At 45.4% G+C, this 12430-nt stretch overlaps 1 protein-coding gene across 2 annotated transcripts in view; it reads left to right on the top strand.

Annotated features, from left to right (window-relative positions):
- Positions 1–12430, top strand: part of whrna (whirlin a) — a 143490-nt gene that overhangs the window by 97671 nt on the left and 33389 nt on the right. For both annotated transcript variants that reach the window (XM_044174410.1, XM_044174409.1), the window contains one exon: positions 916–952. In XM_044174410.1, the coding sequence (XP_044030345.1) occupies positions 916–952 (37 nt within the window). The remainder of the gene's footprint in view (positions 1–915; positions 953–12430) is intronic.

The raw sequence follows: 12430 nt of genomic DNA, 5'->3' as shown, positions 1-12430 counted from the left end.
CCTGAAATAATACTTTACTACAGAATTTGCTTTCTTTTGCTTGTGTCATTACCATGTTGCATATTTTAAATCAGTGAGATTATAGTGCACAGTGTTTCTTTTAGTATATTTTCCTTACTGCCAATTATCTGGCAGTACAAAGAGAGAAGCCAGGGAGGAGACATTTGAAAAGTCAGTATGAAGAGAGAATCAGCGGCTGAGTTGGTCTCAAAAGTCAACAGGGCTAATTGAATTTGAATCCCAAAACAGGTCTCCACACTGAGTTTAACGTGCCATTGCAGGTGGGACAGCAGTATTTTTCGGACTCGGTTTAATTATATATTTTTGGTTATTTCTGGCCCCGAAGGCAGCGCTTTGAGTTGTCTCATGGATTTAAAGTCTATTTCTTCGTGGGCACTTGAGGATGTAAAACCATCTGCTCGAGTCATTTCACTCGGGCACGTATATGGGGCTGAAAAAATGACACCCGTTTCAAAACGCTTTTATGTTTGCAGAGAGAGAGAGTGTTGGTGTGTGCGTGTTTATGACATGCATTTTGATGTCCGTGCTTTAAATGTATTGAAAAGCCTGACTGGAAGACATGCAAGCTTCACGTTTCCTGTGAAAATGGCTTTCTGTGCAGCACTTTCTGCCACATCTCCAAAGAACATGACAGCCATGACGATGATTTAAAAATCTGCTACTGTGCATTTTTCAGCCTGTGGTACATGAAAAATAAATTCAAAAAGATGAAAAGCTGTCAGTCAAGATATTTCAAATCCTCTTTACCATTCCTAGCTCCAAAATGTATGTGTGTGCGTGTGTGTTTGAGAGTGAGAGTATTTCAGTATTTCAGTGAGAAAATTGGTGAAATAAATAAATGGTAAATCACTCCCCCCAGTGATTCGTTTGTCCTCTTCATCTGTTTCTCTGCAGCTTCTCGGTGGACAAAGGAGCCTCTGCGGCAGGAAAGGTGAGATTCACAAGAAGGTCACTTCTTCTTTGTGTGTGTGTATGTGTGCCCATGAAATACAGGACTATGTGTGTGTTTGTGTGTTGTGTGTTTCTCGTGGGACATGATTATCTATCTGTCTATCAGACCGTGTGTTAACTCCACCACTGGCCTGGAAAATGGTATTGAAGAGTGACGATGGGTCAGCAGTGTCACCGCTCGCTCTTTCGTCAGTCTTGTGTCATTGATTAGGATTGAACAAGCTGTACCTGTTAAGTCTCACCTTTTACCTGTCTGACACACATTTTAATGTCTTGGCTAAGAAAAGCTCATGGATTGTTACAGTATCAAGAAACATGAGCATGTTTTTTCTTCCTTTTTTTAATGTGTAATCCCAAATTTCAATAAATGAATCAAAACACTGATACAGTAATAACAATGACAACAATTTGACCTTAACTGATCATTGACTGATTAATGATAACTGATTCTTTACATACATTTACATTTCTTTTGCTACTTTTTCATATATTATGATAAGTGGACAGCAAAACAAAGAACGCGGGGGACAAAGAAATTGCAGCACTGAAATGACTGGTCGGTTAATTTGTTAGTGGTTCAACAGAAAAATTGACAACAATTTTGACATTCCATTATTAATTTATCCAGAAAAAAGGCCAGACATGCTGGTTCCAGTTTTTCAAATGTAAGGATTGGCTGCTTTGCTCTGTTGTTGTTGTGTGTAAAATGTTGTAAATTCAGAATTTGGCGGGGTTGGACTGTGTGAAGACATCACCTTGGACTCTGACATTCCGTAATGGGCAATTTTCACAATTTAAAATATTTTATAAACTAAACAATTAATCAAAACATAATTGAAAAATGAATCAATAATAAAAATAATCCTCATTATAATCTTACTTCAGTTATAAATAAATAAAGAGCTGGTGTCGTGGCCTCTTGGCAGGACTGTCAACTTTCAGACACGGGTGATTGCTCTGGCCAGCAGCACAGGGAGCACTACTGGTATAGCAGGTTTTCAGCACTGGGGCTGAGAGCAGCACTTAACAGACCACTTGGGGTTTTACATATAGATTGTATCTATAGGATCTCAGGTTTAATCTTTAGTGATCAACCCTCAAGCATTAAAATCAAAAATCTAAACCAGGTACTTTAAGGCTCACCAAATCTACATGCTGTACTATCTTGACATCGTTAATGCCACCAAGGCTATCAAAAACACCTCATCAGCAAAAACAGGCCTGGTGTTGTTACCCTATACCATGAAGCTGTCCTTAACTCACTCACCGTACACTGTACTGCTACTGTCTTTACTGCTGACTTTGACTGTGACTTTGCAAAGAAAGAGAGAGAGTGCTGGATTGGAGAAATAAGAAGCAGTTGGAAGAGACAGCACCTGACAATAGAGCATGAAAGGGGGCGAGAGAGAGAGAGAGAGAGAGGGATGGAAGTTGAGGGGGAGCGCTCACTTTTCATTACGGAAGCTCTGATGGACAGTCTTCTCCTGACAGAGGGGGAAGGCAATGTACTGTAGCAACACTGTAAGAGAGAAACGATGGATGTGGGAGGTATTTTGAAAGAAGGAGGAACACATTATTTCCTCCAGACTTGGCTCCAGAGAGGGTTTAAAAGTAATTTATAGCCTTTGTTTTGACCTGTTGCCTTACAACGAACCACCAGTGTGCACAGCAGTGGCTGTGATTACCTGCCCTTTTTATCAAAGGTGCCCTTTTCAGATGGAAAAACTAAAATGGTTTGTATAAGGGGCACTGCAAACTGATTAGGAGCTCTGAGATAAAAGGGTCTAAACAGTCTGCAGGACATTTAATAGATGTTGCAGTATTTTCACTATATGCAACCAAATCCTTCTACTCACCAAACCAACAATCTTCATATACCTGTGCCTCCCAACTCTATGGTTAAGGTCTGGTTAAGTTTAGGCGACTAGAACTGCTTGGTCATGGGTTAGGAAAATCTCGTCTTTGTGGATAAAAGAATCCAACACTGACTCTCTTCTTCTTCCTCTTGTCTCTATAGATGGTACAGCTTCAGGATAAGCAAGAATGTTTTGCTCCAGTTAGTGATCATCATGAGCATTTTCAAACTGTGCAGACACATCACATCCACTTGTGTCTTTGTATATAACCATGCCACTAGTGAAACAGAAAATGTTGTGGCGGTATAACAACATCATGCTTCTTCCATCTTTGTGAATGAGAAAGGACAGTCATTACGTGATTTAAAAGCATTTGAACCAATAACCAATGCTGTCATTTTTTTTTGGTGAGGACACTGTACTCACTCACTGTATTGTTATCATTTAAACTACACTCACACTATGACACTATATTAGTGGTGTCAGTCAAAGCATTGCAGCTATAACAGCATATGAATAATCTGATATGTGGATTTCATGCCTGTAATACCTGCAGCATTAAAGACTGTGTGGTGGTTGTGAGTGAAAAAGCATTTCCACTAGTCTGCCTGGGAAATTTATGACCACTTGGTTGCTTTCATCCTCTCCAAGAATTTACAGGACACTTGCCTTCCTATCCAGTCTCTTATCCAGTGTGTGCAGAGAAATAACTCCTTCTGATGAAAAACTGCCCCAACTGTGAGAGCTGCCACACTGCAACTGTTGAGGTGGGACTGTGGGCTGGATTAGATGACTGTTAAACACACTAAATACACTAAAGACTGCATTGCAAAGAGAGGTCAGAAATACTGCTTTACTGTATTTTTTCCCTTGAAAAGTTGTCCTTGTACAAAACTCAGCAACGTTTTTAAAACTTCCCTTCTTGAGAGCATCATGCGTGGGACCTGCACCATTTTTGTGCAAATGCATTTTAGATAGTTTGTGCTGTACTCCACAGTTTACTGTGAAATCAAGGTGACGTGACAAAGGTCCCAAGTTCAATCCGAGCCGTCGTTGATGTTGCTATATGACTGGTGTCTTTGCAAATGTACCTTGCAGTACACCTCAGGAATGTGTTCACATCTGCCCTCTCAGATTCTGTGTGTCATTGCCAAACACAAATACAATGAGAGCTAGGAATTTGATACAAAAATCTGTTTTTCTAAAAGATTTTCCTCAACATTCCTATAGTTGCAAACATACCATGACATTTCTGATTTCTGGTAATACATAACAATCTCATCCACCCTTCCATTAGTCTATTGTAAAAAAAAAAAACAAAATAAAAAAACACATGCATGCTGATGCGGTTTGAGCCTGTCCTGATTTCCTAGCTGAGGTGTTGTAGGGGATCAATAACCTTTTGGTTGTGCAAAGAGAGAGCAGATTTAAAAGCAATGAGTCTCATCAGGTGTGAGACGTTACACTGACAGTTCATTTAGAAATCCCTGAATGTGGGGAGAGAGCAGAGAACAAGCTAATTGTGAGATTCACAAGAAATCATTTGTTTTTGATAGATTTTCTCCTCTTTTACATTGTAGTTGTCAAAGAAACATGACAATACAAGTGGTTACCTAATTAATTTCACTCCACTATCCAGCCCTTATTTTCTTATTTACAGCAGAGCAGGGCAGTAGGTACCGATAATAAAACAGAGTTGTTCAGCCCGTATTGCCAAGGTAAATTATGTGAACAATACATGCCGTGTCCCTGGACTTCACAAATAGCAGCAATTCAGCATTTTCCCTTTTAAAGAGATATTTATATTCTGGCCAGAAAGGTTATAATGCCCTGAAGCAGGTATTTCAAATATGGGTTTGAGGACCACTTTGTCTGCCATATGTAATCAGCACAGGATCCAGTAGTAGAGACAGCATAGTTTTGGTTTATTTCTGCAGTGAATTATTTAATTGTCTTGACCACCAGTGACTGAAACAACAGTGGGATTAAAGTGTTTCTTATACTTTTTCTTATACATTAACAAGACTGAGAGTCCATAGCCATGCCAGCTTCTCTGTGAGACAGTGCTTCGAGCTAAATGCTAATGTCAGCATGCTAACACAAGAAAATGCAAATATGCTAATGCTAAGCAGGTTTAGTATGTTCACCATCTTAGTTTAGAGTTTTAGCAACTAACATGTGCTAATTAGCACCAAATACAAAGTACAGCTGAGGCTGATGGGAATGTCATTAGTTTTGCAGGTATCTGGACATAAACCAAAGTATTGGACAAATAAAAATTTTGACCTGTTGATGGTGCTATATGAAAAGGGAAGGGATTGCTAAAATGATTGGAATTTATCCTGAGGGACACATAAATCTAGGAACCAAATTTAATGGCAGATTTATTGGCAGTCCTTTAATAGCTGTTGAGACATTTTGCTCAAAACCACAAAGGTCAACCTCATGCACTAGAGGAAAAGTCAGGAGATCAAGTCAGTAGGATTAATTCTCCCGGCATCATGGATATCTGCACAAAATTTCATGGCAATCAATCTAGTAGATGTTGGGATATTTTAGTACCGGACCAAAGTGTTGGTCTGACCAACAGACCGACCGACACTGCCATCCATAGAGCCATGCTGCTAGCATGCTAAAAGTCCACTGGGAAATTCAAGGACTCCTTAATACTCATCATGGTAACTCGGGTTAAGGTATGGTTAAACCTGCGATCATTTTTGTGGCCACTGTTTGGTGCCGAGCAGGGAGCGATCAGTGGGTTTTAGAGCTTTTTTGCGAAAAACAGCTGGCTGTTGCAGCCGAAAACGATGCTGTGAGAGTGAATCAAAACTGTAAAAAGTTGTGGACCGTACAGCTGAACAATGAGGTGAAACTCACTATAAAGCTCCATAAAGATGAGGGGAGCTGCAGATTTGGGTGATAATTCTCTGTCATTACGAGTAACCCCTTTCACATTGTTTTTACATCATCATTGTTATTGTAGAAATATCTATTGTAGCCGCTTTAACTTTAGGCAATTTTAAGGCAGCTATAAGTAATGTTTTTATATTAAAAGTGGATCAAATGAGTGTTATGTGAAATAGATCGCTTGTAGTGATGAACCCACAGACAATTATCTCCCGATTCCCCTTAGCTCTATGGAGTTTTTTAGCATCTTTTTACTCATTGTTTTGGTTTTCTGGAGCACATCTTTACTGTTTGGTTCTCTCTCACCGCTCTCATCAGTGTTGTTTCTTGGTGCAGCAGGATGTTGTTTTTAGAGAAAAGCTCTAAAAACCCTCTGCACACTACCTGCCTTGTACCAAATGGTATAATAACAAAGTTAGCAACGAGCTGGTGATGGAGCATTTAGCAGCTCAGGAGTTGGTGAAGACCAAGAACAGAGCTAAAAGGAGAGTGAATATTGGATTTACAGCAGTTTTTACCTGCTCCACTGCCCTCTGCAATACATACAGTACATGATTTTGATACTGACTGTTATTAGAAGGTGTCAGCACTATGCTATTGTTGGTCTTGTATCATGCTGTTTGAACCATGCTGTGCATCCATTTCATACCCACATCCTAGAGACTGGCCTTGATGAAATACATGTTGTTTGATGGGGTCTTTTGATCTCCCAGATGAAACAATCCAAAGTGATGGGAATCGTGTGTGTGTGCGTGCGTGTGTGTGTTTATGTGTGCATGTACATCTTAATGCGTACGTGTATACGTTTGCATGCATTTCCATGTTTTTGCGTGTGAGTGGCTGTGTGTATATGTTTTTTATGTTTGTATAAGTGAATGTGTCTATTGCTGGGATACTGCCTCTAGTTCCTTTATCAGCTTCTTACTCTGAGAAATGGGGTCCATCCATCCATCCATCCATCCATCTTCTTCCGCTTATCCGGGGCCGGGTCGCGGGGGCAGCAGTCTAAGCAGGGACTCCCAGACTTCCTTCGCCCCAGACACTTCCTCCAGCTCCTCCGGGGGGATCCCGAGGCGTTCCCAGGCCAGCCGAGAGACATAGTCCCTCCAGCGTGTCCTGGGTCTTCCCCGGGGCCGCCTCCCGGTGGGACATGCCCAGAACACCTCCCGAGGGAGGCGTCCAGGAGGCATCTGGATCAGATGCCCTAGCCACCTCAGCTGGCTCCTCTCGACGTGGAGGAGCAGTGGCTCTACTCGAGCTCCCCGTGTGACTGAGCTCCTCACCCTATCTCTAAGGGAGCGCCCAGCCACTCGGCGGAGGAAGCCCATTTCGCCGCTTGTATCCGCGATCTTGTCCTTTCGGTCACTACCCAAAGCTCATGACCATAGGTGAGGGCAGGAGCGTAGATTGACCGTAAATCGAGAGCTTTGTCTTTCGACTCAGCTCCTTCTTTACCACAGCGGTCCGATACAGCGCCCGCATCACTGCAGACGCTGCACCGATCCGCCTGTCAATCTCACGCTCCATCCGTCCCTCACTCGTGAACAAGACCCCGAGATACTTAAACTCCTCCACTTGGGGCAAGGACTCCCCCACCCACGCGAAGAGAGCAAACCACCTTTTTCCGGTCAAGAACCATGGCCTCAGATTTGGAAGAGCTGATTCTCATCCCAGCTGCTTCACACTCGGCTGCAAACCGTCCCAGTGCATGCTGCAGGTCCTGGTTTGAAGAAGCCATCAGAACGACATCATCTGCAAACAGCAGAGATGAGATCCTGTGGTTCCCAAACCGGACACCCTCCGGCCCCTGACTGCGCCTAGAAATTCTGTCCATATAAATTATGAACAGAACCGGTGACAAAGGGCAGCCCTGGCGGAGTCCAACATGCACCGGGAACAGGTCTGACTTACTGCCGGCAATGCGAACACAGCTCCTGCTCCGGTTATACAGGGACCGGACAGCCCTTAGCAAAGGGCCCCGGACCCCATACTCCCAGAGCACTCCCCACAAAGCGCCCGGGGCACACGGTCGAATGCCTTCTCCAGATCCACAAAGCACATGTGGACTGGTTGGGCAAACTCCCATGAACCCTCGAGCACCCGATGGAGAGTATAGAGCTGGTCCAGTGTTCCACGACCGGGACGAAAACCACTCTGCTCCTCCTGAATCCGAGGTTCGACTATCGGACGAATTCTCCTCTCCAGTACCCTGGAATAGACCTTACCGGGAGGCTGAGAAGTGTGATCCCTCTGTGATTGGAACACACCCTCCGGTCCCCTTCTTCTTATACAGAGGACCACCACCCCGGTCTGCCAGTCCAGAGGCACTGTCCCAGAGACACGCCACGCGATGTTGCAGAGACGTGTCAGCCAAGACAGTCCCACAACATCCAGAGACTTAAGATACTCAGGACGGATCTCATCCACCCCGAAGCCTTGCCACCAAGGAGCTTGCCAACAACCTCAGTGACTTCGGCCAGGGTGATGGATGAGTCCGCCTCCGGTCCCCAGCCTCCGCTTCCTCTTCGGAAGACGTGACAGCGGGATTGAGGAGATCCTCAAAGTATTCCTTCCACCGTCCGACAACATCCCCAGTCGAGGTCAACAGCTCTCCACCCGCACCGTACAAGGTGTTGGTGAAGAACTGCTTCCCCTCCTGAGCCGTCGGACGGTTTGCCAGAATTTCTTTGAGGCCGACCGATAGTCCTCCTCCATGGCCTCTCCGAACCTCTCCCAGTCCTGAGTTTTTGCCTCTGTGACCGCACGGGCTGCAGCACGCTTAGCCTGCCGGTACCTGTCAGCTGCCTCGGGAGTCCCACGAGCCAACAAGGCCCGATAGGACTCCTTCTTCAGCCTGACGGCATCCCTTACTTCGGCGTCCACCACCGTGTTCGGGGATTGCCACCGCGACAGGCACCAGAAACCTTGCGACCACAGCTACGAGCCGCCGCATCGACAATGGAGGTGGAAAACATGGTCCACTCGGACTCAATGTCCCCAACCTCCCCCGGGATCTGGGAGAAGCTCTCCCGGAGGTGTGAGTTGTAGACCCTGCTGACAGAGGGCTCCGCCAGACGTTCCCAGCAGACCCTCACGATACGCTTGGGCCTGCCAAGTCTGTCCGGCTTCCTCCCCCGCCAGCGGATCCAACTCACCACCAGGTGGTGATCGGTTGACAGCTCCGCCCCTCTCTTCACCCGAGTGTCCAAGACACGCGGCCGGAGGTCAGATGATACGACAACAAAGTCGATCATCGACCTCCGGCCTAGGGTGTCCTGGTGCCACGTGCACTGATGGACACCCTTGTGCTTGAACATGGTGTTAGTTATGGACAAACTGTAACTAGCACAGAAGTCCAACAACTGAACACCGCTCGGGTTCAGATCAGGGGGGCCGTTCCTTCCGATTACCCCTCTCCAGGTGTCACTGTCGTTGCCCACGTGGGCGTTGAAGTCCCCCAGTAGAACAACGGAGTCCCCGGGTGGTGCACTGTCTAGTACCCCTCCCAGGGACTCCAAGAAGGCCTGGTACTCTGCACTGCTGTTCGGCCCGTAGGCCGCCACAACAGTGAGAGACCTGTCCCCCACCCGGAGGCGGAGGGACGCGAACCTCTCGTTCACTGGGGTAAACTCCAACACGTGACGGCTGAGCTGTGGGGCTATGAGCAGGCCCACACCAGCCCGCCGCCTCTCCCCGCCCGGCAACGCCAGAGAAATGGAGCGTCCAGCCCTCTCGAGAGAGACGGGTTCCAGAGCCCAGGCTGTGCGTGGAGGCGAGGCCGACTATATCTAGCCGGTAACGCTCAACCTCCCGCACAAGCTCAGGCTCCTTCCCCCCCAGCGAAGTGACATTCCATGTCCCTAGAGCCAGTTTCTGTGTCCGGAGATCTGGTCGCCGAAGCCCCTGCCTTCGACTGCCGCCCAGATCTCTCTGCACCGGCCCCTTACGGATCCTCCTGCGGGTGGTGGGTCCACGGGAGGACGGCCCCACGTCGCTCCTTCGGGCTGTGCCCGGCCACCAGGCGCTCGCCGTCGGGCACCCACCCCAGGCCTGGCTCCAGGGTGGGGCCCCGGTAGCGCCAATCCGGGCGACGTAACTGGCCTTGATTTTAAATAATCCATAAGGGTCTTCTGAACCGCTCTTGGTCTGACCCGTCACCCTGGACCTGTTTGCCATGGGTGACCCTACCAGGGGCATACAGCCCCAGGCAACATAGCTCCCAGGGTCATTCGGGTACTCAAACCCCTCCACCACGTTAAGGTGGCGGTTCAAGGAGGGGAGAACAAATGGGAAGAAATGGGGTCCAACATGTAAAACCATATTAGTTATTTCACATGAGAGATTTATTATTCTGTTTGTCTGTACCCTAGACTGTTGGAAAAGGTAGTTTTCAGACACCAGTCAGAATTTAACAAAGCAAGAATCAGAATCTGATGTTTGTTGTTGGGTTGCTTGTTTGTGTTGCCAGCAAGACACGCTACCAATAAAATCTGATCAAACCGTAACCACACAGTCCTGATGAAGCAGCTGAGTTTTTTTCAACTAAACTTTTATTCATCTATAATTAAGGATGTTTCATTTACCAACCTAAAATATTAGGACACCTTTTTTTGTGTACATTTGGTCTGGGGCTGTTTTTTATGGTTTGGGCCCCACTGAAGTTCAGTTCCACTGAAGGTAAATCTTAATGCTACAGCATACAATGATATGTTAGACAATAGTGCAACAGCTGGGGAAGGACTCTTTCCTGTTTTAACATGACAATGCCTCCGTGCACACAGCCAGGTCCATAAAGAAATGGTTTTCCCAGTTTGGTGTGGAAGAACTTAACTGGGTGCACAGAGCCTTGACCTCAACCCCTTCCAACACCTTTGAGATGAACTGGAACACCAATGACGACAGCAAACACTGCCCCTGTTTATGGAATGAGATGTTCAACAATTATCTATGGGTGTAATGTTCAGGTGTCCACATACTTTGTTTGGGTGTCCACATATTTTTGGCCATGTTTTGTATTTAAATCTTCAGGTGCTTTAATATAAAAACACAAATCCCTGCCATAACCATCAGTCTTTGCTACAGCAGCTCTAGAAATCCCCAAGAAGCTTGTAAGAACACCAAGTGCCCTTTGAAGGCATAAAGGTGCAGGAAAGAAAGAATTTTTATTATGAGTGTCAAAGTGTACAAGCTCAGAATAAGCCAAGACAACTTAAGTGCATGTAGGTGGACTGGCTGCTGCTCTGTGCTTGTGTCCAAATGTATATGTATTATAGTGTGTGTCTGTGTCTGTGTGAGAGAGAGAGAGAGAGAGAGAGAGAGAGAGAGAGAGAGACACACAGAGAAACAGAGGGAGAGAGAGGGCATTAAGAGGGAAACTATGTGGCAGCAGGGCTTTTGAGCTAGGCAGCAGCGAGGGAGGTGATAATTCACAGCCCTGCTGCTCCTCCATGTGAGCCAGAGAGCCTCTTTTAGAGTCTACCCCCACTGCTAACCTTACACTGTGTCAACACGTCCTCAGCATAAATATTAATCTCTCTTAGAATGATCTGCCTGTGATTGTGCTGCTTAAACGAGCTAAGGGGTTTGTGTTCATCTTAGAATTTTCTGAATCCTCTTGTCATCTCTGTCTCGGCTGGTGCCTGTTGATTCAGTGCATCCCAGCGGTCACATCGCCTGTCCTTCGCAACACGTCCCTCCTCTCTGCCTCCATCCTGTAATTGCAGCCCAAAGGCCAAGCCAGACCGATAAGCTAATTAATTAGGATAGGTCACAAAGCAATTCTCAATCATTAATTCTGCTCTGACCCCATTTGGGCCCTGATCTAGAGCGAATGAATGTTGTTTGAGAGACAACAAAATGTATTACAGCAAATAACGAGGGTAAATATTGCTTTTGTCAGTCAAACCTAATTTGCTTATTGGAGCCTGTTGTCAGTTAAATGTAAAGGTACACCAGGATTTTAGTGGGTTGAGATGCCCAGCGGTCAGTCAACTGATTATAGATGTACTGACAATGAAAACAATACAAGAGAAATAACAACATAAATCTTGTTAGCAGGAGTGCACAGACAGTAGTCATACACAACCAAACTGAAAAGGTTGAGAAGGTCTTGCTGAAACCTGAAGGCATTCAAAAATATACTACTTAAATTCAAAAACTGCTGGTACACTGAAAGCTAGCAAGCTGAACTTGAAGATGTTCTGCTTTTATCATCAAGATAAGTCCAGCAAATTCAAAAACCGATGCCTCCCAAAGCAATCTGGCAAACAAGACGCATTTAATTCTCTCATTCTTCTGTTTTGCAGTAGCGAGGTACTTTTGTACACTCCAAATAAAATCCACCTGTTAGCATACACAATTCATGATGGAATCTTATCGTATTTTCCAGAGGTTTTATAAAATAGCACAAACAACAAACAATAAAAATGGATTTGGATACCCACCGCTTACAAAGAAAAGCAAGGTTGAGGCTGAACTAAAGGAATGTGGTAAGAATGAAACCCACAGACCTGAATGGAATAAAGGTATATAGGTGTAAATTGTGCCACACAAATCCAAATCCAGAACACAAAAATATTCACTGTACCACAAGGCTGTAAAGATTTCATTCAGGTTTGAAGTATAGAACATACTGTGACCAAATGTGTGTGAGTCAGGATCAAAGAGGGCAGCTTAATCAGAGGAGGTCCTGGGTT

Source organism: Siniperca chuatsi, linkage group LG18 (assembly GCF_020085105.1).
Source record: "Siniperca chuatsi isolate FFG_IHB_CAS linkage group LG18, ASM2008510v1, whole genome shotgun sequence".
Taxonomy (NCBI): domain Eukaryota; kingdom Metazoa; phylum Chordata; class Actinopteri; order Centrarchiformes; family Sinipercidae; genus Siniperca; species Siniperca chuatsi.
This window is presented reverse-complemented; position numbering and strand designations above follow the sequence as displayed.